General features: G+C 41.6%; 2 protein-coding genes and 1 pseudogene across 3 annotated transcripts; 2 read left to right on the forward strand and 1 right to left on the reverse strand.

Annotated features, from left to right (window-relative positions):
- Positions 1 to 160: 160 nt before the first annotated feature.
- Positions 161 to 1,381, forward strand: LOC146708756 (uncharacterized). Its single transcript, XM_085457923.1, has 3 exons — positions 161 to 239; positions 345 to 454; positions 687 to 1,381. Exons 1-3 carry the CDS (start codon positions 161 to 163, stop codon positions 873 to 875), a joined length of 378 nt encoding a protein of 125 aa, XP_085314049.1. The 3' UTR covers positions 876 to 1,381.
- A 3,192-nt stretch (positions 1,382 to 4,573) lies between these two features.
- LOC146708757 (uncharacterized) lies at positions 4,574 to 7,175 on the forward strand (annotated as a pseudogene). The gene is made up of 4 exons (XR_014920627.1): positions 4,574 to 4,987; positions 5,142 to 5,294; positions 5,856 to 5,939; positions 6,041 to 7,175. The product of XR_014920627.1 is annotated as an uncharacterized LOC146708757 (transcript).
- Positions 7,176 to 17,604: 10,429 nt separating this feature from the next.
- Positions 17,605 to 21,543, reverse strand: fezf2 (FEZ family zinc finger 2). The gene is made up of 4 exons (XM_085458013.1): positions 20,555 to 21,543; positions 20,191 to 20,325; positions 19,976 to 20,108; positions 17,605 to 18,277 (listed from the first exon to the last, which is right to left on the reverse strand). The coding sequence occupies exons 1-4, from the start codon at positions 21,305 to 21,307 to the stop codon at positions 18,027 to 18,029; spliced, it is 1,272 nt and encodes a 423-aa protein (XP_085314139.1). The 5' UTR covers positions 21,308 to 21,543; the 3' UTR covers positions 17,605 to 18,026.
- Between the last annotated feature and the right edge of the window lie 213 nt (positions 21,544 to 21,756).

The following is a 21,756-nucleotide window of genomic DNA, read 5'->3' on the forward strand; positions in this document are numbered from 1 at the left end:
CCTACACATTTATTAAATATACATATTTTTTATTGTTCAACACTTTACTGATATTTTGTTGTACTATCTTTCATATTTAGAGACCTAAAGTTCTTGTGCAATTTTATGTGAAATTAGCCCTATGTACACTGTATTTTAGAACAAGACTGCTGCTGAAAAAATGCTAACAACTACTGGAGATGGTGACTTCTTCAGAGAGGAACCCAGCACTTACCTCCATCCAAAAACTTTGGATGGAGGTAATGCTACAGTATCTTGATTTGTCTACATTTATGCTTTGCAGATTACATTATTTGCCATGTTTAATGGTGTTGCCCTGTCTTATTTTTCTTTTTTCAAACCAGTGGAACATGCAGCAGCTGTGTTCAGAGCCCTTCCCATGCTTTTCCCTTCCAGCACAGTACCACCTAAGAAGCTGGGCATCTGTAGTGAGGCTTTTTTCCATGTCCTAAAGGTAAGGCTGCAATATTCTATGTGTATATATTGTTGAATTTTGCAGTTACTCATGTTTTCATTTTATATATTTTACTGTGGAGTCAGTCAAATATTCTTAAAGTTCAGATCCCCATAACATGTTGATGTTAATAAAACCTACAAAAAAAGTTGATCTATTTTAAACTGTAATGCAACTCAAAAATTGTGTTTCTTACAGTCTTGTTCTAATACTCTTTTTTTCTGTCATGTAGACTTCAGAAGACCCTGAAGGCTACCTGCGTCAGCGACCCCTGGCTTGTCCAGTTCTGCTTGTCTCTGAAGGCAACTGCATGATAGCTGTTGGAACCACACCGGTGAGCACTTTTGACCGGAAGGATCTTAATGAGGGACTGCTCTATCTGATGGCATATTACTATGCCCTCCACCTCACATATCCATAGTGCATTTCCACGCTGCTGTCTGTCTTGCAAACTGAAATACTCAAAGACTCCATCCATGACCGAGATTCAACCCCCTCTTACAAGAAGGCGCTTGGTGAGTGGAAGTCATTCACTGAGTGAGTCTCCCAGATGACAGACTCCATCTGCCTTGTTTATCAGACTCAGTGTTAGTCAGTGAGGTTGTTTTTTTTTCTATAGAAAAGTTGTTCAAATGTAAAACACATGTTTGTTTGTGTGGTCGTTAAACTTGTTCTTCTAAAATGTTATGTAATATAGGATTTGAAATAGTGATTGTTTTAAGCTTCAGCAAAATTTATTTTTGATACCAGCCATGAGTGTGTTATACTGTTATTATTCATTTTAAGAGTATCTGGAATATGCACTTCTTATATTGGCCATGTTACACAGTACCCTGCTGAAATGTATAATTTTAGGCATGATTCTCCTGGAACAGACCTCAGTGAGTTACTGACCCATTGCTGTGTCAATAAAAGCGCAAAATCTAAGAGTGCTTTTGCTGTCTTAATTTAAGATGAATTCCCTTATTTTTAGTAGCTTTTTGAAGAGATGGTGTCTTATTCTCAGGAATTTTTGCTGATTATTGTTCTCAGAGTCGAAACATAATTCTTATAGTTAGCTCAATCAAGAAAGAAACAATTCAGTTTTAAGAAAATTTGTCCTATAGTAAGGTGTTTTTTTTAATGTGAAAAATCTAAATTAAGGTGTAGAATCTTAAAGTAAGCAAATAATTCTTGAAAACAGCTTGTTCAAGAAAGCATAATACTCATTTTAGGTGCAGATTTTCTAAATATCAAAGTGTCTTTTACTTATAATAAGTCACATTTTCTTCAAATAAGCATACATTTTAGACAATTTTGTCTAGTTAAAAGGCATATGGCAGTTAGATTAATTTGCTAGTTTTAAGAATTCTAGTCAAGCAACTTTTGCTTACCCCATTGGCAGATTTTTTTGCTCAAAACAAGAAAAATTTGTCAGATTTAAGAATATTTGGCTTGTTTCAAGTATAGCTGTTTTTGCAGTGTTGGTACTTGCTGGCTTGTGTAGCCACAAGATAACAAAGGCTCAACACTGCGCCCAGCATCCTGGAGCACTTCTGTTGTCTTTTGTACGTGTTTTGAGTTTTTATATGCTTCTGAGTTTTTACGTGCTTCGGAGTTTGTACGTGTTTTTACGTGTTTTGGAGTTTTTACGTGTTTTGGAGTTTGTACGTGTTTTTACGTGTTTTGGAGTTTGTACATGCTTCAGAGTTCGTACGTGATTTGAAGTTTGTATGTGCTTTGTCTCTAGGGGCCACCGTAAATATACTTTTATTTATTCACTCCACATAAAATGTAATAAATAAATCATATAATACAAAAATCAACTATTCACATTTCAAGTTTTAACTATTTAAATTTTCAGCTTTTTCCTTTCACAAATTTAAAGTGAAAAGAACACAAAACACTGCAAACCACAACACAATTAAATATAAATTATAATATGAAAACTAAAAGAACATGCACATTCTCTGTCATATGGACCTGCATGAATAAACTTTCTCAATCCTTTATCATCTGCAACTGAAAATAGTTGTGGATGATTACTATACCTTTCTAATGTTGTTGTCCCTGCCTCTCTTTCTCTCTCTCTGACTCTGTTCCTGTGCTACTGAGTGTAACTACCGCCCCTCCCCCCTCTGCCCAGCGTAAAGCACAAGGCTCGCGTGCAGAGTGAAGCGGAAAAAAAGTGCGAGAGAGAGAGAGTGAGAGAAAGAAAAAAAAAAAAAAAAACCCACGTGACGGCTCGCGATAAGGAGCCGGCTCGCGTCGTTCACGTCAAAGAGTCGGCTCTAAGAGCCATTTCGTTCGCGAACGACCCATCACTACCGGAGCGTCAGCTTCAAGCGGGCCATCACTACCGGAGCGTCAGCTTCAAGCGGGCCATCACTACCGGAGCGTCAGCTTCAAGCGGGCCATCACTAGTATTAGCTTTGTGGCTAAAGCTGAAAAATAGTAACAAATTGCACATAGTCGGGAGAAAGCAGCTGTTGTCGGTCAGATATGGAATTTATGCATGTGACAGAGAGCACTGACGTTTTTGATGGCTTAGCAAGTTAAAACGTCACTGAGAGAGCACAATAGTGTTTGTGTTACTGGTGCTAGTTATTATGGCTACATTGGCTAATTAGTCTGGCTGTAACCGTCAGAGTTTAAGAAGCTGGGAGCCCCACAGTGCTATACCTTAATTCTTGCTGCTGACACGCACTCAAGTTATAATAAGGATCCTGCCACCTTAGACGTGGGTTTAAGAACCTGTGCCCATAAATGCCAAGTCATCTTTCCATTTAGTCATTGTTTTAGATGAAGTGTCACTTACTTGACTATTCTATCGGTCATGCCCAAATAATACAGCAGATATCTACAAGGAGATAAGTTTGTTCAACAGACTATGTCTTATTAAGTGATGTATTGTGAATTTTCCAACATCGTCCTAACAAAAATTAGGATCCCCCCCCCTTTTTTTTTCTACTTTGTGTAGAACATATGTGAGCTGCTTCTCAAAACATTATGTATAAATGAGGGAAAGATTGGTACTTTAAAGAAACCATTGATGCTCTTCTGGACTGGAATACCGTTTTTCAATTAAAATTAATGTTTTTTGTGATGGTGAAATTGTTACCTTTATGATTACAGAAGTCAAAACATCAGATGATGATAGCTTATAATCTAAACTCCCCATTTCTCGGCAAGTCTGAATTAGAGGTCTCAGCTGTATCGGCCTTTCTAGTGGATTTGCTTAAAGAGGAGATAGCTTAAGTCATTAGGTACATATTCCCTGACATTCTAGAGGTCAACCTTGCACAGTGTGTGACATAAAGAGTATAACTTATAGAAATGGAATGGTACTGGCCGCAGGTGGATTGCCAGAATACTGAAAAACCATATCTGCATTGTACCACAGCATATTCTACATTGTCAGAGAGCTTGGTGGCTGGTACAGAGAGCACGACAGAGCTTTTGAGCTCCGCCCAGTATCCACAAGAATATTCACTCTCGCTTCGCTCTGTGAACTCCTTAATACTTATCCATTGGTTGACTATGAGAGTGGATCAGTCCACATTGTGACTTTAAAAAGGCATATAGAAATAAAAGGTGTTCATATAAGTGTAATAGGTTCAGTCGCATGTATTTCATTAGATAAATTCTTTTTTTTATGTCTGATCTTTATAACTTTGACTATTGGGTATGGATAGCTTTATGAAAACTAAACTGAAATGATTCTTTCTGAATGTCCATCCATCCATCCATTCGCTTCCGCTTATCCTTTTCAGGGTCGCGGGGGGCGCTGGAGCCTATCCCAGCTGTCATAGGGCGAGAGGCAGGGTACACCCTGGACAGGTCGCCAGTCTGTCGCAGGGCTAACACACAGGGACAAACAACCATTTGCACTCACATTCATTCGCACATTCACACCTAGTGACAATTTGGATTATCCAATCAACCTATCCCCAGAAGCTGCATGTCTTTGGACGGTGGGAGGAAGCCAGAGTACCCGGAGGGAACCCACGCAAACACGGGGAGAACATGCAAACTCCACACAGAAAGACCCCGGCCTGATGTTGGAATTGAACTCAGGACCTTCTTGCTGTGCGGCAACAGTGCTAACCACCGTGCTTTCTGAATGTCTGATATGTAATTCTTTTTTTCCTACAGAGTCCTATGGGGAGTCCTATGGTCCTAAAGACTGTTTTGGCTGACGGAACCTGTCGAAGGCTCACTCTCTAATGGAGCGCCTGAATCAACTGAGGATCTCATCGTTGAAGTCAAGAGACAGTGTTGTCTTCAGGGCAGTTTCAGACTTCATTTTATGGATTCCTTGTTTGGGAATGAGTTTCTTAACCTTACCTCAGTTTCAGAAGTAGCAGACAAAGGGACTCTTATAGCTATTGACATGTCAAAGCCCACAACATGGACATAAAAAAAAGAGTAACAGAGTTGGTGAAACTCAAGATGGAAAAGACTTTTTCATACAGAAGACATGAAGGTGTTCGTGATGCACCAATGGTGGAGACTTTCATGGCAAGATGGCCTGCTCTATTTGATTTCCATGAGGTAAGGTTTGCCTCATACACGGTGTTCTTGTGGTATTAGCCTAAAATGGTTAAGGCACAGCCCATTGACAGCCCATTTCTTCAGCATGAGTGATTGCAGCCTTCTTCCAGGTATTAAACCTTTGAAGCTCATTCCTCTGTGCTCATGTTTTCAGATCAACGCTGAGTTTAAGAGAATTGCCACCATCCCCCCTTAAACAAAGTTCCTGGCTCAGCTGGCTCTCCACTTGGACAACCTGGTGAAGTTGGTCAACAGAAGAGGAGAGCGTGGACTAATACTGAAAAGAATTGTGGCATAAATGGATAATGTAAGTGATAAATCCTGAACATTCACTTAACATGGTAAATGGCCTGCATTCGTATAGCGCTTCACACTACATTCAGTCATTCACCCATTCACACACACTGGCGATGGCACGCTACATTGTAGCCACAGCTGCCCTGGTGCACACTGACAGAGGCGCCACCGGGCCCTCTGACCACCACCAGTAGGCAAACACGGGGTTAGTATCTTGCCCAAGGATATTTGGTATGCAGCCAGGAGACAGCCTGGGATCGAACTACCGACCTTCTGATTAGTGGCTGACCTGCTCTGCCACCTTAGCTACAGCCACCCATAATCCTCTTTGGATGAAACTTTATAATTGTGGAAGATTTCAAATGTTTCCATGATAAATTCTCTCATTTTGTATTTTTACATCTGGTTCTTTTTTTAACCTTCACTTTGTCAACTTATTATTAATTGCCAGTAAACCTATTATTAATTTGTGTGCCTTTACTTTAAAAACATTCATGTAAAGTACACTATTAAAACTTAAATGAAGGACAAGGGCTGAATGAAGATGCTAATTACATACATTTCATTTCAGTGTGAAGATGTTGATGCTGAGTGTGTCAAGGGAGTGTGTATCTACATGGGTGAAGACCCTGGCATGCTTATCCGGGAGTATGTGGTATGTACTTGTCTTTTTCTTTTTTTTTTTTTTTTCAGACTTTCCACAGTGTCATATTACTTACTTGGCATGAAATGACTAACATGGCTTCTTTTTTACAGGGCATGGAACAACGTGCCATCAGTGAGACTGTTGAAGACACCACTGTTTGAATTTATCTTCTTAAAGAGCAAGCTTCAGCAGATGAACAAGAGTGGTCCTTGCAGGCATCAGGGTGGCGAAGACTTTGGATAATGTAGCATTTGCTGTGATAATGCTATTTGGACTAATGTATGCATTAAACCTTGCCTACCCTGCGGACCTTCGCTACAACTTTGACGTTTTCCAGAAGGTTTTCATGGAACTGGATGGAGCTAAACTCTCTAAAGTTCTTGCTTTCAAAAACCATCTGTTTCATTGAGAAGTCAAAGACTGCACTTCTGCAATTCTTTGCAGTTTTTCATTTTGTGTTCAGTAACGTTATACTGCTTATGTGTTTATTGCTTTCCCCTTGTGACAAAGTGGGTGAGAAGACCATTTGTCTACATTCTTAGTTAACATTCTTGTTTTGATTTAACCATATTTCACATGTAATCTGCAATAGGCAAACATCTACTATCCCGGGTTTGTTTATGTTCTGCACTTTTACAGATTATATAATATAACATCTTGGTTTAAATCAATTCATGCAAGTTTGTTAAGTTAACATGTTATTTATTTCAACTGTTAATTTGTATTGTTTGAACTTACCTTTACCTACCTGTCTTCCAGAAGCAAAAGGAGGAAATGTAGTTCTACTTCCTGCTTTATACCTTCTGGGTTCATCTGAGGTCACAGGAAGAGACCAAGGGCAGGAGGGGAAGAATTCTTATAATTTAATAAAGTTGATTTTAAAGGGTTTATAAAGAAATAGATTTAATGTTGTGATATGTATTGATTACACCAGAGTTTATGTTGCCAGTCAAGAGGAGTAGTAGAGGATGAATATAATCATGTTCATCTCACCTACCTACTGAATGGAATAGTCCAGAGGAGAAAGTGTTTGATTAAGGGGACTATTTAAGCAGACGAACTCAGGTGTTTCAGAAGAAGGGTTCAGGTCAGTGTAGCTGTGTGCAGTTTGACCTTAATTTCTGTTGATTTAAGTTCAGTTATGTTTATTTGAATTGAGTTTATTATAGAGTTGAGTTTCTTATTTGTTTCTTTGTAAATATTCTTGGGCCACAGAATGGTGAATAAATCACTTGCTACACTGGACAGCATCAGTCTCCTGCACTTCTTTGACCGCTTAAGTCGAGTCCTACCACATTTGGTGGCAGCAGTGGGATTCCAGGCCAATTAAGGAGTGGAGAAAATGTCTACCCGAGCAAAGAGAGGGCATGTTCCAGAATGTGAAGCAGATGATTTACAAGATGGCAGCGACCAACAAGGGGCAATAAGTGGCCATATTTCTGGACAAGAGAATGTGGCTGAATTGTCCAAACTTTTGCAAGCTCTGATGCAACAGCAGGCTGAACGCGATGCTAAACTGGAGCAAGAGCACAAGCGCCAGGATGATAGATGGAGGCAAATCCGGCATCAGTTTGCCCAGCTTCAACAGCAGATGCAGCATGGCAATCTAGAGCATCAGTTACTTGAAGTACAAGCATCTACATCGGCTTCTTCGAGAGCACCTACTCCAGAACCATCTGCCAGCACACAAGAATCAAATAGGCTTGACTTGGAGCCGGCACATCAACGCAGTGAGGCACAGCTTTCAACACTGGTGAGACATTCAGGCTGGAAGGGGCCAAAAATGCAACCTTACAATGAAGGTGAGGACATTGAACATTATTTAATCACCTTTGAAAGAATTGCTCATGCTTGCCAGTGGCCGCGAGATGAGTGGGCTCTTCACCTAGCACCACTGCTAGCTGGTAAAGCACGTTCCGCTTATGTAGCCATGGATATTGATGACACTATGGACTATGCAAAAGTAAAGTGTGCTGTCTTGCAGAAATATGAAATAAGTGTTGACACCTATCGAATGAGGTTTCGTTCTAGTACCTTTGGAGCAGAGGAAACACCAAGGGAGCTGCAGGTCCGCCTAAAGGAGTTGTACATCAAGTGGATGAATCCTGAAACAAAGACAAGGGATCAAATCGGAGACGCCATCATCATGGAACAGTTTCTCAAGGTTTTGAATCCTGATCTTCGGACGTGGGTTAAGGAACGTAACCCAAAGACTTCCAAGGAAGCAGCAGAACTGGCTGAAGCTTTCTTAGCAGCTCGTCGACCATCAAAAGACTTCACACCAGTTAAGTCAAATTCCAACGTGCCATTCAACAAGTTAGGTGGTGGCCCTGACTTGAAAGTTAAGCACACAAGACAGAACTGGTATAACTCAGATCCTGCCAGATCTGAGACAAAAAATAAAACCAATAAAGCATGTCATTTGTGTGGTCAGATAGGTCATCTTAAAGCTCAGTGTACAAAGATGTCTGTTAGTAAAAATTACATGTGTTCTGCTAGACAAACTGAAGTCGGTGAGAATCACAAAAATGAAATTGAATGTCAGCAACGTGAGCCATCAATTGGGGTATTTGTTGAAGACAAACCCTGTGTAGCTCTGTTAGATTCAGGAAGTAATCGCTCTCTGGTTAGACAAGACAGTCTTCCCAGGGATGTGATCTTTTCAGGAGCAACAGCGGATGTGTGCTGTATTCATGGTGATAAGGTATCATACCCAGTTGCTGAAGTTGCAATTGAAGTAGAAGGCCAGTGTTACACTCTTTCAGTGGGAGTGCTGCAAACGCTGCCTTATCAAGTGGTGTTGGGCCGTGATCTCCCAATACTCACAGAGCTAATAGCTAAGCATCCCTGTCAGACTGAAACCGTTGAAAGTTTGTTAGCGGTCACAAGGTCAAAAGCTAAGGAGCTACAGGTTAATGCTTTGGGTTGGGATGAATTACCTTTTGCAAATGAGGATGCCCCATTGGACGAGTCTAGCACTCGTTCTAAACCAAAAAAGAGCAAGAGACAGAGAAGACATGAAAAGGTGAAGGGAACAAGAGTAGCTGAACACATTTTAGATCCTTTAAAGACTGAGTCTCTCCCCAGTGCTAGTCAGGTTGCTAGGCTTCAGAAAGAGGATCTAACACTTAAACCATTGTTCTCTAAATGTGTTCCAGAGTCAACTACAGTTGAGGGAAGGCAGGAAGTGTTTGTGGTTAAGGGAGATTTGTTGCATCGCCGTAGCAAGATTGGTGACCAGTTGGTGATCCCCCAGAGTTTGAGATCTACCATTTTGAAAATGAGTCATTCCATTCCCTGGGCAGGACATTTGGGACAATCTAAAACATTTTCTAGAATGATTCCCAGATTTTACTGGCCCCAACAGTTCAGTGATACGGTACAATACTGTAAAGCTTGCCCACAGTGCCAGTTAACAGCTCCAGGCAGGAAAGCAGATAGAGCTCCGCTTATCAGTATGCCCATCATGGATACACCCTTTTCACGCATTGCCATGGACATTGTTGGCCCACTAGAACAGAGTAAAGCAGGTCATAAGTACATACTTGTAGTTTGTGACTATGCCACAAAATATCCTGAAGCCTTCCCCCTGAAGAAAATAAAGGCTCGTCAGATTGTTAACTGCCTGATTCAGTTGTTTTCCAGAGTAGGTATCCCAAAAGAAATCATCACAGATCAGGGGACCAATTTCACTTCTAAGATGCTTAAAGAAGTATATAGTTTGTTAGGGATCCAGGGTGTCAAGACCAGTCCCTATCACCCACAGACTGATGGCCTTGTGGAGCGATTTAACAAGACCTTAAAATCAATGCTCAGGAAATTTGTGAATGAAACAGGGTCGGATTGGGACCAATGGCTCCCATTTTTGTTATTTGCCTACCGAGAGGTTCCACAAAGTTCTACTGGGTTTTCACCATTCCAGCTACTTTATGGGCATCCTGTCAGAGGTCCAATGGATGTTCTGAAAGAAGCTTGGGAGGGTTCGATGTCAGAGCAGAGGTTTAGTGAACTCTCACATGTCCTCAAAATGAGAGACAAGCTAGAACATTTCCAAGAACTTGCTAATAACAATCTGGCCCATGCGCAACAGCGGCAAAAACAAAGATATGATAAAGTGTCAAGAAGAAGAGTCTTCCGTGAGGGACAGAAAGTTCTTCTACTTTTGCCAACTTCTGAGAGCAGTCTTCTTGCAAAGTGGCAGGGGCCATATGAAATCACAAAGAAGACAGGCCCAGTCACATATGAGCTTCATTTACCAAACAGTCGAAAGAATCAAGTGTTCCACGTCAGTCTTTTGAAAGAGTGGACTGACCAGCCACAGGACTCAACATCCATGTGGGCACGTACAGTTGTGGATGAGGAAGAGCCTCAGGAGCAGTACTTCCCTTCTTCAGCTGTCAAAACTGTGTTTCCAGATTTAAACCATTTGCCTTTGGAAAGACATCAGGAGGTGCAATCACTTATGACCAAAGAACTCTTCAGTCTAAAGCCAGGTCGTACACACCTCATTGAACACAAAATCACTTTGCATTCTCCAGACCAACGGCCAATTAGAGATACCACTTGCCGTATCCCAGCTAAGCTATTGCCTGAGTTGAAAAGTGAGCTGGAGGAGATGCTGGCTGCAGGAATCATTGAGCCATCGCACAGTGAGTGGTGTAGCCCTGTTGTGCTTGTACCAAAGAAAGATGATCCTAAGCTTAGATTTTGTGTAAACTTTTCTAAGTTAAATTCTGTCTGCTTTTGATCCTTATCCAATGCCGAGGGTTGATGAACTAATTGATCGTTTGGGAAATGCTAAATTTCTGACTACCCTTGACCTCTGTAAAGGTTATTGGCAGGTTCCCTTGACAGACTCATCTAAGGACTTAACAACATTCAGAGTGCCGAGTGGACTGTTTAGATTCACAGTGATGCCCTTTGGTTTGCATGGAGCACCAGCTACATTCCAAAGGTTGGTGGATCGAGTGTTGAAGGGTGCAGAACAATATGCAGCTGCCTACATTGATGACATTGTTGTTTATAGTGGTACATGGGAAGATCATCTGAAACATCTTGCTGATGTGTTTCGAAGTATCGCAAATGCTGGACTTGTCATAAATGCCAAGAAATGTCACATCGCCAAGCCCGAGGTGCAGTACCTGGGTTATGTAATAGGGGGTGGAGGCATTCGCCCTCAGGTTGGAAAAGCGGATGCAGTTGCTGCAGCACTCTTGCCAAACACAAAGAAAAGGTTGAGATCATTTTTGGGATTAGTAGGTTGGTATCGTCGACTAATTCCAAATTTTTCCTCAAGAGCAGCTTTATTGACTGACATGACAAGAAAATCTAGTCCTACAAGGATCAGGTGGACGAAAGATGCTGAGGATGCATTTAATGATTTGAAAGACTGTTTGTGTCAGAAACCTGTTTTGCAGTGTCCAGATTTTAACCTTCCATTCACAGTACAAACAGATGCCTCTGAGGTGGGTCTGGGAGCTGTTTTACTGCAAGGAGAGGAAGGGCAGCAGTTGCCTGTCCAGTACATCAGTCGAAAACTTTTTCCAAGGGAAATGAGGTATTCGACCATTGAAAAGGAGGCATTGGCGATTAAATGGGCTCTAGACACCTTGCGATATTATCTTGTTGGGAAAGAGTTTGTTCTTGAGACTGATCATCGTGCTTTGCAATGGATTCATAATATGAAAGACACTAATGCCAGGATAACAAGATGGTATTTATCTCTCCAGCCTTTTCGTTTCCAGGTCCAGTATAGACCTGGACATAAGAATGTCATTGCTGATTTCCTGTCCCGTGACTCAGAGGAGTAACGGTCTTAAGGGGGGGGGGAGTGTGACAAAGTGGGTGAGAAGACCATTTGTCTACATTCTTAGTTAACATTCTTGTTTTGATTTAACCATATTTCACATGTAATCTGCAATAGGCAAACATCTACTATCCCGGGTTTATGTTCTGCACTTTTACAGATTATATAATATAACATCTTGGTTTAAATCAATTCATACAAGTTTGTTAAGTTAACATGTTATTTATTTCAACTGTTAATTTGTATTGTTTGAACTTACCTTTACCTACCTGTCTTCCAGAAGCAAAAGGAGGAAATGTAGTTCTACTTCCTGCTTTATACCTTCTGGGTTCATCTGAGGTCACAGGAAGAGACCAAGGGCAGGAGGGGAAGAATTCTTATAATTTAATAAAGTTGATTTTAAAGGGTTTATAAAGAAATAGATTTAATGTTGTGATATGTATTGATTACACCAGAGTTTATGTTGCCAGTCAAGAGGAGTAGTAGAGGATGAATATAATCATGTTCATCTCACCTACCTACTGAATGGAATAGTCCAGAGGAGAAAGTGTTTGATTAAGGGGACTATTTAAGCAGACGAACTCAGGTGTTTCAGAAGAAGGGTTCAGGTCAGTGTAGCTGTGTGCAGTTTGACCTTAATTTCTGTTGATTTAAGTTCAGTTATGTTTATTTGAATTGAGTTTATTATAGAGTTGAGTTTCTTATTTGTTTCTTTGTAAATATTCTTGGGCCACAGAATGGTGAATAAATCACTTGCTACACTGGACAGCATCAGTCTCCTGCACTTCTTTGACCGCTTAAGTCAAGTCCTACCACACCCCTCATGTGACTGCAATGCAGGATGATTTTTCCTTTTGGTATCATGTTGTAAGAAATTTTTACTGACGATTTTTAGCAATATGTTCTAAGTATACCTTAATGTCCTGCTTACATGTTTAAAATGAAGATTAAAATTCATGTAGGTGTTTGGTATTATGTAACAATGTCATTTAAGGCTTAACTTATTTGAAATCTTGTACAGGTAAATACTTGTACAGAAGCTGAAACTGTTGTCAAATAACACACGTTATATTTGTGTAAATCTGTTTATTCATAAAAGCGTGTTGCTTTTTTTCAGGTAGTCTTAATTTAGTTTACATTTTCAATTGTGTAATTAATACAAATCTTATATGTAAGAGATGACAGGATCATCTATAAGCACTTTCTTTTATTTGCTGCTAAGGTCAGTTTTTTGTGAAATATTTGCAAATATATTCTCAAACTAACTCTTTCTTCTAGCTATTTCTGCAGGCTATCTTTAAAAATGTGTTAACAAGTTTATATGGATGTGATTTTGGACTTGTTCATGGCAGAATTGCTGCTTTCACTGCTGTTACAGTTTAATAAAGGTGAACTGTTCAGTAGCACTCACAGTCTTTGCCTTTTTTGTCAATAATGATCAGTTAATATTTCAATTGAAAAAATTAAGTAGGATTTAAAGCCATAATTTGTGTTGCAGGAACATAATTGCAATGTGTTTACATAATATCATTGCATACCACTGGCAAATAAAAATAAGTTGGTGTTAAACATTAAAATATATTGACATTATGCAATACATTGATATTATGATAACAGATTAATATTAGTACATCAAACATGATTTTTTTAAGTAATCTGATGTAAATAAAATACTTTGATTTGGCAAGCATTAATTACTTGAGGGAAAGTGGAAAATTAAGTCAGTCATACTTATTCATATTATGTGGGACCGATGTACACAATAAATTCAAGTAAATTGAAAGAACTTTTTTTTTTCAGTGTAGCCTTACTTGGCCATTTAAGGTTACTGTGTTGTTTCACTTTGGCTATCATAGCCAGCTGTTTGAACATGACCTAACATACAAATTCATGAATAGGAAAAAGACCCACGTGCAGCTGCTGTGTGTGGGTGAAAAAAAAAAAGGCATCACAACTCTGCAGCTCACTCACTTTAGCGGGAAGTAGTGAATTAATCTGGGAACGTTCAACACTAAACTCAAACTAATCACAGTGATTTGGAAATATCTTTACCAAAGTAGTTGAAAAGTTATCTTTTGTTCAAGGGTGCTTTGTCATAATGTTTTAGTCACATCTATTTAGTAATATGTTATATTTATATAGCGCCAAATCATTCAGACTTTGAAATCTGAATGTTTAAAAACATAATAATTCATTGTTAATGGATTAGAAAACAAGCTAATTCTTACTGTTCGTCGTGTTTTGAGAAAATGAAAGTGATTAAACACAACATAACAAACGTACACAGCACAATCTAAAAGTTGTGCCCTGGAAGCAATTGCCTTGATTTTATACTTTGAAGAAACAGATGTGGCATTAAAGCAGTGAATACTTGATGTTGTGTGTGTTTTGTCCTAAAATTGGTCAAACAATAAAAATAACTAAATTCAGTCTCTGACTAACAGAAACCTGAAGCTTCACCACCCTCGTCCACTACAGGTTCCCCCCGCAGCTTCTGAGCTGCAGACTAGATAGCTGCATGGATGGACAGACGGATGGAGGTCAGAGAATGGAGTCTGACAACAAATCAGTGATGAGAGCTCCCTCACTGCTCAGTTCCCAGCAGCCCACGCTTCCCTCGCAGCCACAAAACACATCCTCTCAGCCTGCCATGCCCTTGACAGGCCAAAGCAGATGAGCAGGCATATCCAAGGGACAGGCTCCTCACTACTGTCCTTAAGACATTGTGATGAGGTTTTGGTGGAGGAAGGTTCTGGGATGGCTTTGTAAAAGAATCTAAATGAGGTGTGAGTGAACGCTGTGCCTGTTCACTGCATCTTGAGTGGCTCATTTCTATCCATCATCTTGGACTTTTTGGTCTTTGGACAAGCAAGTTCGGCATTTCTGGTATTTTTTTTAACCAAATCAGAGCATAATGTTAGACTAGCTCCTTTATGAGAAATGTACAATAATGTTGTTTTTAAACATCTCATGTCAGTATCTCTGTTTCCTTTGATTGCACAGCTACAGACTGAAGAGAAACCAGTGCTCATTAACCCTCAGTACTTTACAATGGAGGCTCATGGTCTCAAAGGGCTAGTGGTTCACTAACGAGGGGTGGGGTGGCAAGGCACCGCTTTGTGGCGTTGTTAAGAAACAACGCCACAAAGCGGTCCCAGCCTTTCTAAGCACAAACTTAGTATAAACTTTGAATGTGCTTGTGGAAAAGCAAATGCAACGTTTATATAGCACCAAATCACAACAGCCGCTTCACTGTGCTTTATATTTTAAGGTGAAGATGCTTATAGTATAAATCAAACGCAACGAGCAAGCACTTGGCAACAGTGGGAAAGAAAAACTCCCATTTAACAGGAAGAACAGCCCAGCAGAAGCAGGCTAAGGGAGAGATGGCCATAACTCCTTCTGATATAGCATTTTGATGTCTAATCTCCTTTTATAGTTATCTTGTTTTTCTTGTTTATTTCATTTACTGTTAGTCTTACTGAATATCTGGCACAACAAACATGCACTGTAGGCTGGTTTTGACTGGCTGTGAAAATGTGTTTTCTGCACTCTCCTTTGTGAATTCAATTTAATGCTCGCATTATATAAAACTATAAATCTAGCTGACTTTTGTTACATAGGCATGATAAAAACAAGTTGATTAAAACGTTGTTCATTCAAATGCTCAATGAAGAGTACACACACACAGTCAGCTGTTAGATTAAATCTTGTTTGACTGTGTTTTCATTTCCATCACCATCATCCGTTAGTTGTTGTGCTGGTGTTAGTCATGGTATTTAGCGGTTTTGCTTCTCCAAGGAATCACAACCTTGTACTGGGGATAACATCGCATATTGCCCTTGTATTACTTTAACGAGCTCCTGTCTCAGATATTGTGGGAACGTTGTCCCCTGGCTAGAGTGACACAAGCACTCTAACCCCTCCGCCTTCTTTGAAAGAAAAAAGCTGCTACCGGGACGCTTTAATTGGAATTTCATGTGGGCTAAACTGGGGGGAAACTGGTGTAAGTTAACATTTGGTAGACTTAATTGGTCTTTTTCTCTCCTTCCTCCTCGATCGGGCACTTGCTGGACTGGCGAAGCTTCCCCGCTAATCTCCCATTTACAATCAGTTCACTGGGACAGACAAAAAGTCCGCCTCTTGCTTTTCTTCTCTTCCTGTCTCAGACGAGCTCCTTTGTAGTCCGTAAATTGCCTGAATCCCCCAGCGATCCCCCGGTGGTGGAGAGAGCAAAAAGAAAGATGTCCTCATGTTGTTGACAACTGATTAGCGCTCCACCCCAGAAAGGAAAAAAAACCCTTTAATCTGCTGCGCGTGGGCGCGCCTTAATTAAAGCTCCCGCGCACCAGTCAGTTAACGTGTTTGTGGATGTTGAGGCGGTTGCTCAGATGCTGGAGAAAAAAGAAAAAGTGCGGAGAAAAGGCCAACCTGCCTTTAGGTTATTTACTGAGCAGACGTTGTTCAGTCCTACAGCCCGTAGACCCTGTGTGTGTCAGTGCGCGCGCGCGTGTGACCACACGCATTGCGTTGGTAAAAGACACAAACTGCCTCTCACACAGATCCTACACTCTGCCTGATGTAACAGTATTCCGTTTGCTGGATGCTCGTGCACGCATGGAGAAGGCGCGCACCGAGGTCATCTTTCAAGTATTGGATCTGCGAGTCTTTGTCGTTTATCGGCACGTAGGACACAAAACACCTTTCTCCCACTCTTGAAACAGGAAATAAAGTGACACGTTTGAGCAGTGTTCCCTTTGTTTGAGAGGTGGCGCGTGACGCACAAATGCCACATGATTACAAAAACATCGACTTTATTCCTCTGACAGGATAAGTATTCGCGATTTGATGGAAAATTCAGCAACAGCGTGGTGCGTCAACTGAAGACCTCAAAATTGCGGAGATATTTTAGTTATTTCCTAATAATTCCTATAATAACTAAAAGATAATCTGGTTTAAGTGTTTGTGTTATCGGAGCCGCACACATCAGCACAGAGCCCTTTATACGGTCTGTTTGAGCGGACTGGCTAGATTTTCCTGCAGATGTCTGGTGCACACTGATGAAAAAGGTGAGCGGGGCATTCATCTGCTAATATTAGCCCTGCCAAGCTTCTGAGGGCCTGGCCGACCCGGGTGAGCGCTAATTGGCTGTTAATGAAATGAGCGCCATTTGGGAGCACGGATCGGCCTCTTGACAGAATGTGTGCAGGGATAATATTGTTCCAGAAGCCGTGCGGAGAATAACTTGAGCTCTATTAACGCGGAGGCCCAGATAAGGAGCTGCGGCCCGAGTGCTCCATTATCTCCTGTTCTGATGAGCGGCTCCGGATGACGGCGTGGCCCCCACCCCCACCGCTCCTTCTCCCGAGGCTGTTTAGCTGCTTAATGTAATTCGCTTTCAAGAGCCTCGTGTTATATCTGATCATTTGTGCCATTAAGCCAGAGTCAAGTGTAAATGCAGTATTATTAAGATCGTGTCTGTCAGTAAATGTTGAATAAAAGTGGCCGCAGAGCATACAGTACCCGCGCTCCAAAATACCAGTACCGTCTGCGCTCGTGCACGCGTGCCTCCCAGTTTACATTTGCTGGAAAATGTAACAAATAGAATTAATGAAAGATAAGAAGCAAATGAGACTTTTTCGCTGTTTTTATTTTTTAGGTTGTGCCGTTTTTCCACTATATTTCCAAATGTCGTTTGTTTTAGTTACTTCGTCTTTGAATATCACACACTTTGGTTGTCTCGCGGCCTTCTCTGTTTTCATTTACGGGTTTTTTCTTGCGGGCACGTGTGTGTTGTCTAAATGTGATATTTGCACCTTACAAAGTGTTTCAGAATAAACTTTGATCATATAATTGTTTTATTTTCAAATACCTTCAAAATGCAAACATGGCTCAGACATTCAGTTTCAATATAATTTAACTTATTTATTCACAGGAACAGTTTTTCAATGAAATAAACAACATGGCGATGCATTCCCCAGATGATTCACGTTATTATTATTATGATTATTATTATCGTTATTTACAGTTCCATCGTGGAGACAGGGGGTTTCTCTTTCAGTCTGTGGAAATGCAGAAAGAAATTCTATGTGGACCCAAAACATCGCGACAGTGTTGGGCGGATGTTGTCTGTTTTTTGTTCGCTGCAGCATTCCTGCTGAGACACTGACGGGAGCCGATTACCTCATTTCTTTTCAAAGATTCGGGTCCAGTTTTTTGAACTCCCTCACTTCCTTGTCAGACCTTAAAAACTGCCCGCTAAAAAGTCATAGCAGGAAACGAGCAATGGCTCAGCTCTGCAGCTCTCTGGAGGCTTCTGAAGCCGCCGAGAAGCCATTGTCATGCAGCTTCCTGATGTGCTTCTTCAGGTCGAAGTTGCGGCAGAAGCCTTTGCCACAAGTGGCGCAGGTGAAGGGCTTCTTGTCGTTGTGTGTGTGCATGTGGAAGGTCAGGTTGTAGATCTGGTGGAAGGCCTTATTGCAGATGGAGCACTTGTACTGTTTCTCCCCGCTGTGCGTCAGCTTGTGGTTCTTGTAGTTTCCTGCGAAATAAGAGTATATGAATTAAAACACAATGTCATTTTTATCACAGTCTTTTCACTTTGTCTTCACAATTCTTCTGAGAAGGAGTTAAAAAAAGGATTCAAAGGGGGAAAGGTGTGACATTAGAATTTTTGCCACCCTTTTAACATCTGCTTATTTAACCCGTGGCCTTTTCGCAGCACGAAATCAAACGTTCATGTCTCGCTGATGTGTGAGTGTCAATAGAAACAACTCCAGGTCAAACGAAAAAAGTGCATCTGTGTGAAAACCAGTCGTCTGACCATAACCAGCTTTCCTTCCTCTAGTATAAAACGGCCTAAAACCAGTATTAGAAAATAGAAAAAGGGGATAAAAATGCACTCAATACCTCAGAAATATTGTAGATTTCACGGCTTCTAATATCAGAGAGCAGATGCGCTGATGAGCCCGTCAGAGCTGAGGAGAGTCAGCTTCAGGGGAACTTGGGTTAATTTAAAAAAAAAACCCGCCTGGTCTGAGTTAATCGTTTTTACCCTGAAATTACACAGCTAAACATTTCACTCCAATCTGGCCAAAGAAAATAATTTAATCAGGAGAATCTGAAAAATAAAACCGCTTGAACAAAATTTGAATATAAATTTTTCTGCGAAACATCTACACATTTAAAAAAAAAAAAAAAAAAAAGCAGAGAGGGAACGCGTTTTACAACTGCGATTTTTCTTTTTCCACCAGCAGTTCAGCTGGAGCCTCCTCCACCCCACAGCCTTCATTAATCGGCTTTTTGTGTGCCGAAGTCAAAAAGTTGTCAAACTTTGTCAAAATCAAGCGCAGCCGCAACTAAAGGAGGCCGGTTTCCAACTTTGCCGGGGTCTGACTAATGACCCGGGGAAAATGCGACAGTCTCGAAGGTAGAATTAGTCCGTGTAAAGTGACAAGTCTCATTTCCACCCACCGATTCGTGCTCATCGGTGAGCCCACAGTTATTTCCCCTTTGACTACTTCAAATATAAGCTTTTTCTGCTTTTACCGCAGACGTTATTTATTTCGGCAGCGCAGATGCCAAATGTTGAGGATGCGCGCCGATGTCGCCACACTAACTCCAGCGAGTCTGCATAAAGAGCTCTGCTCGGCTGCGAACTTCCGCAATATTGAGCGGGCAGAATAATCGGAATCTTCGTGCATAATGCTATAAAATTCTTAGTGCATTTATGCTCCAAATCTCAAGTCCAGCTTAACAAAAACAATAAAATAAAATAAAATGGCATTTTTTCGTATTTATATTTTTCGTCAGTAGTCAAGTTGAGAACCCACAATTTCGTTGTATATGACAATAAATGATTATTTTATTCGATTCTAAACAATGTGCGCGAGATGTTAAACAGCATCCAGCACAATTAAAGCACAGAGTCCATCAGCCAGTGTAGCAATTATTTCAATCACGTCTCCTCTTAGTGAGGAAGTTCTCCACCGAGTTGTGGATTTCTAAAAGCTGACTGCTCAACCCAGCAAAAATAATGACTAGGCTGCACGGCAGCAGATTTCATGAAATAAATTCGTGGAATAATAACACGAGCTGAAGAGAAAGCTTTTTGTTCGTTTGCACATGAACACTCTGAATCACCGCAGTGTTGAAAATAGGAAACATCACATCAGGATACAATTTCCAGTCAGTAATATAATACAGCTGATTAAAGAGGACTCCAGCGCCCAGTATTTACCTTTCTGGTGGAAGCCTTTCCCGCAGAACTCGCACACAAATGGTTTATACCCTGCGTGGATCCGGACGTGAGTGTTGAGCGTCGAACTTCTGTTGAACGCTTTTCCACACTGGTTGCATTTGTGAGGCTTTTCCTTACAGGTCAAAATGAGAGAAAATAATTCAAACAAAGTCAAGTCAAAAAGCTGGAAAGGTCACAGTGAAACAGTGTCTCACCTGCGTGTGGATGATCTTGTGTCTGCACAGCGTGCTGGCCTGCCGGAATCCTTTACCGCACACCTTACATACGAAGGGCCGGGCCCCCGTGTGCACCGGCATGTGTCTGGTAAGATTGTAATGCGCATTAAAAACCTGCAGACGACACAAAGGCATACAACATATGAGTAAACATTATTCTAAAAAGACAAAAGACCTGCATTTTTTAAAACAAGCGTCAGAAAAAGGAAGAAAAAAAACTAACATCGGCCTCAAAAGTTCATTATTGAGTTTATATAGGTGTGTAGATGCTGGCGCATTTGTTCATGTTTTATATAAAATATAGAATATAATAACAATGTACAAAAATGCATTAAAACCGTACCTTTCCACACACTTCGCAGGTGAAATTTTTGGGTTTTCCGTCCGCACTGCCACTGCCGCTGAGTTTGCTGTGTGTCTTTATGCCGCTTTTCTCAGCTGTCAGGCCGTGGCTCTCTTTCACTATCTGGTCCAGCTGCCCTGGCAGATGTTCCTTGTGTGGGTATTGAGGTGTGGGCAGCTTGTCGGTGCCCACACCGGTCAGTTTGGCATTCTCCAGCAGCAAAAGTCTGTGGTGCGCCGACAGAGAGGCCTGGGCCTGCGGGCTGGAGAGCCAGTGGCCGGCCAGCAGCTCCGACTGCTGGTACGCAGAGTCCAGGTAATTGAAATAGTAGAGCGAGCCACTGCTGGGCACGGCCTGGTTCAGGACCTGAGGTTTTACCACCCTGCTCCCTGACGTCAGCAGCTGCTGCTTCAGGCTCGGATCCCCTTTGCCGCACAACCCGCAGTTTCCTTTGCACGGAGCAGCTGGCGAGCCGCACAAAGTTCCCCTAAAACTGGCTCTCCACAGCTCCGAATAGCTCATCAGCGCCTTGGCTTGGAGGTCGTAGCTGAAGGGCTGTAGCGGGATCATGCAGGGGATTGGGGAACAGAGCCCTAGCAGTTTTTTCCCCTCTGAACGTTCCTCCGCGTTCCCTTTCGGCTCCGAGCTCTTGGACATGATCCAGTCGATGGAGAAAGCCAGCGTTTTGGGAGCCGCGGACGGCGCAGTCCTCCCGCAGGACACCACCGTGTCTAAAGAGGCTGAACTTGCCATTTTGTTGCCGCTGTAGTAGTTTCGCTTTGCAGCCGAACAGAACTTGGTGTGAGCAACTCCGTGTATAGTCCAGCTGCCCCGCGTCTTTTCACTCCCCTGAGCTCCCAGCAGAAAAGACAGGCGGACACATCAGTTTAATAAGCACCTTGCTGTCACAGTGTCACGCATTTGCATTCAAATGGCCCCCGCCTCGCAACAATAGCATCCAGGGGTGATGGATTAATGCTCATTAACTAGCACACACAAAATTAACAGACATTACAGGGCTCGTTAAGGAGAAGAAGAAGAGGAGGAGGAGGAAACAGAGGGCAAGAAATGTTGTAGCCGGAGCTCCTGGACACCGAGTTAAGCCAAAGTTACGTCTGTGTTGTACTTTACCTTCTTATTGTTCAGATGGGAGTGGAGAAACCAGCCGACTGCTCTCTGTCAGACCTTGGCAGCGCCCGCCC

The sequence above is a fragment of the Copadichromis virginalis genome, linkage group LG5, assembly GCF_057382275.1.
Source record: "Copadichromis virginalis isolate Kocher_CV1m ecotype Utaka linkage group LG5, C_Virginalis_male_GT1.1, whole genome shotgun sequence".
Taxonomy (NCBI): domain Eukaryota; kingdom Metazoa; phylum Chordata; class Actinopteri; order Cichliformes; family Cichlidae; genus Copadichromis; species Copadichromis virginalis.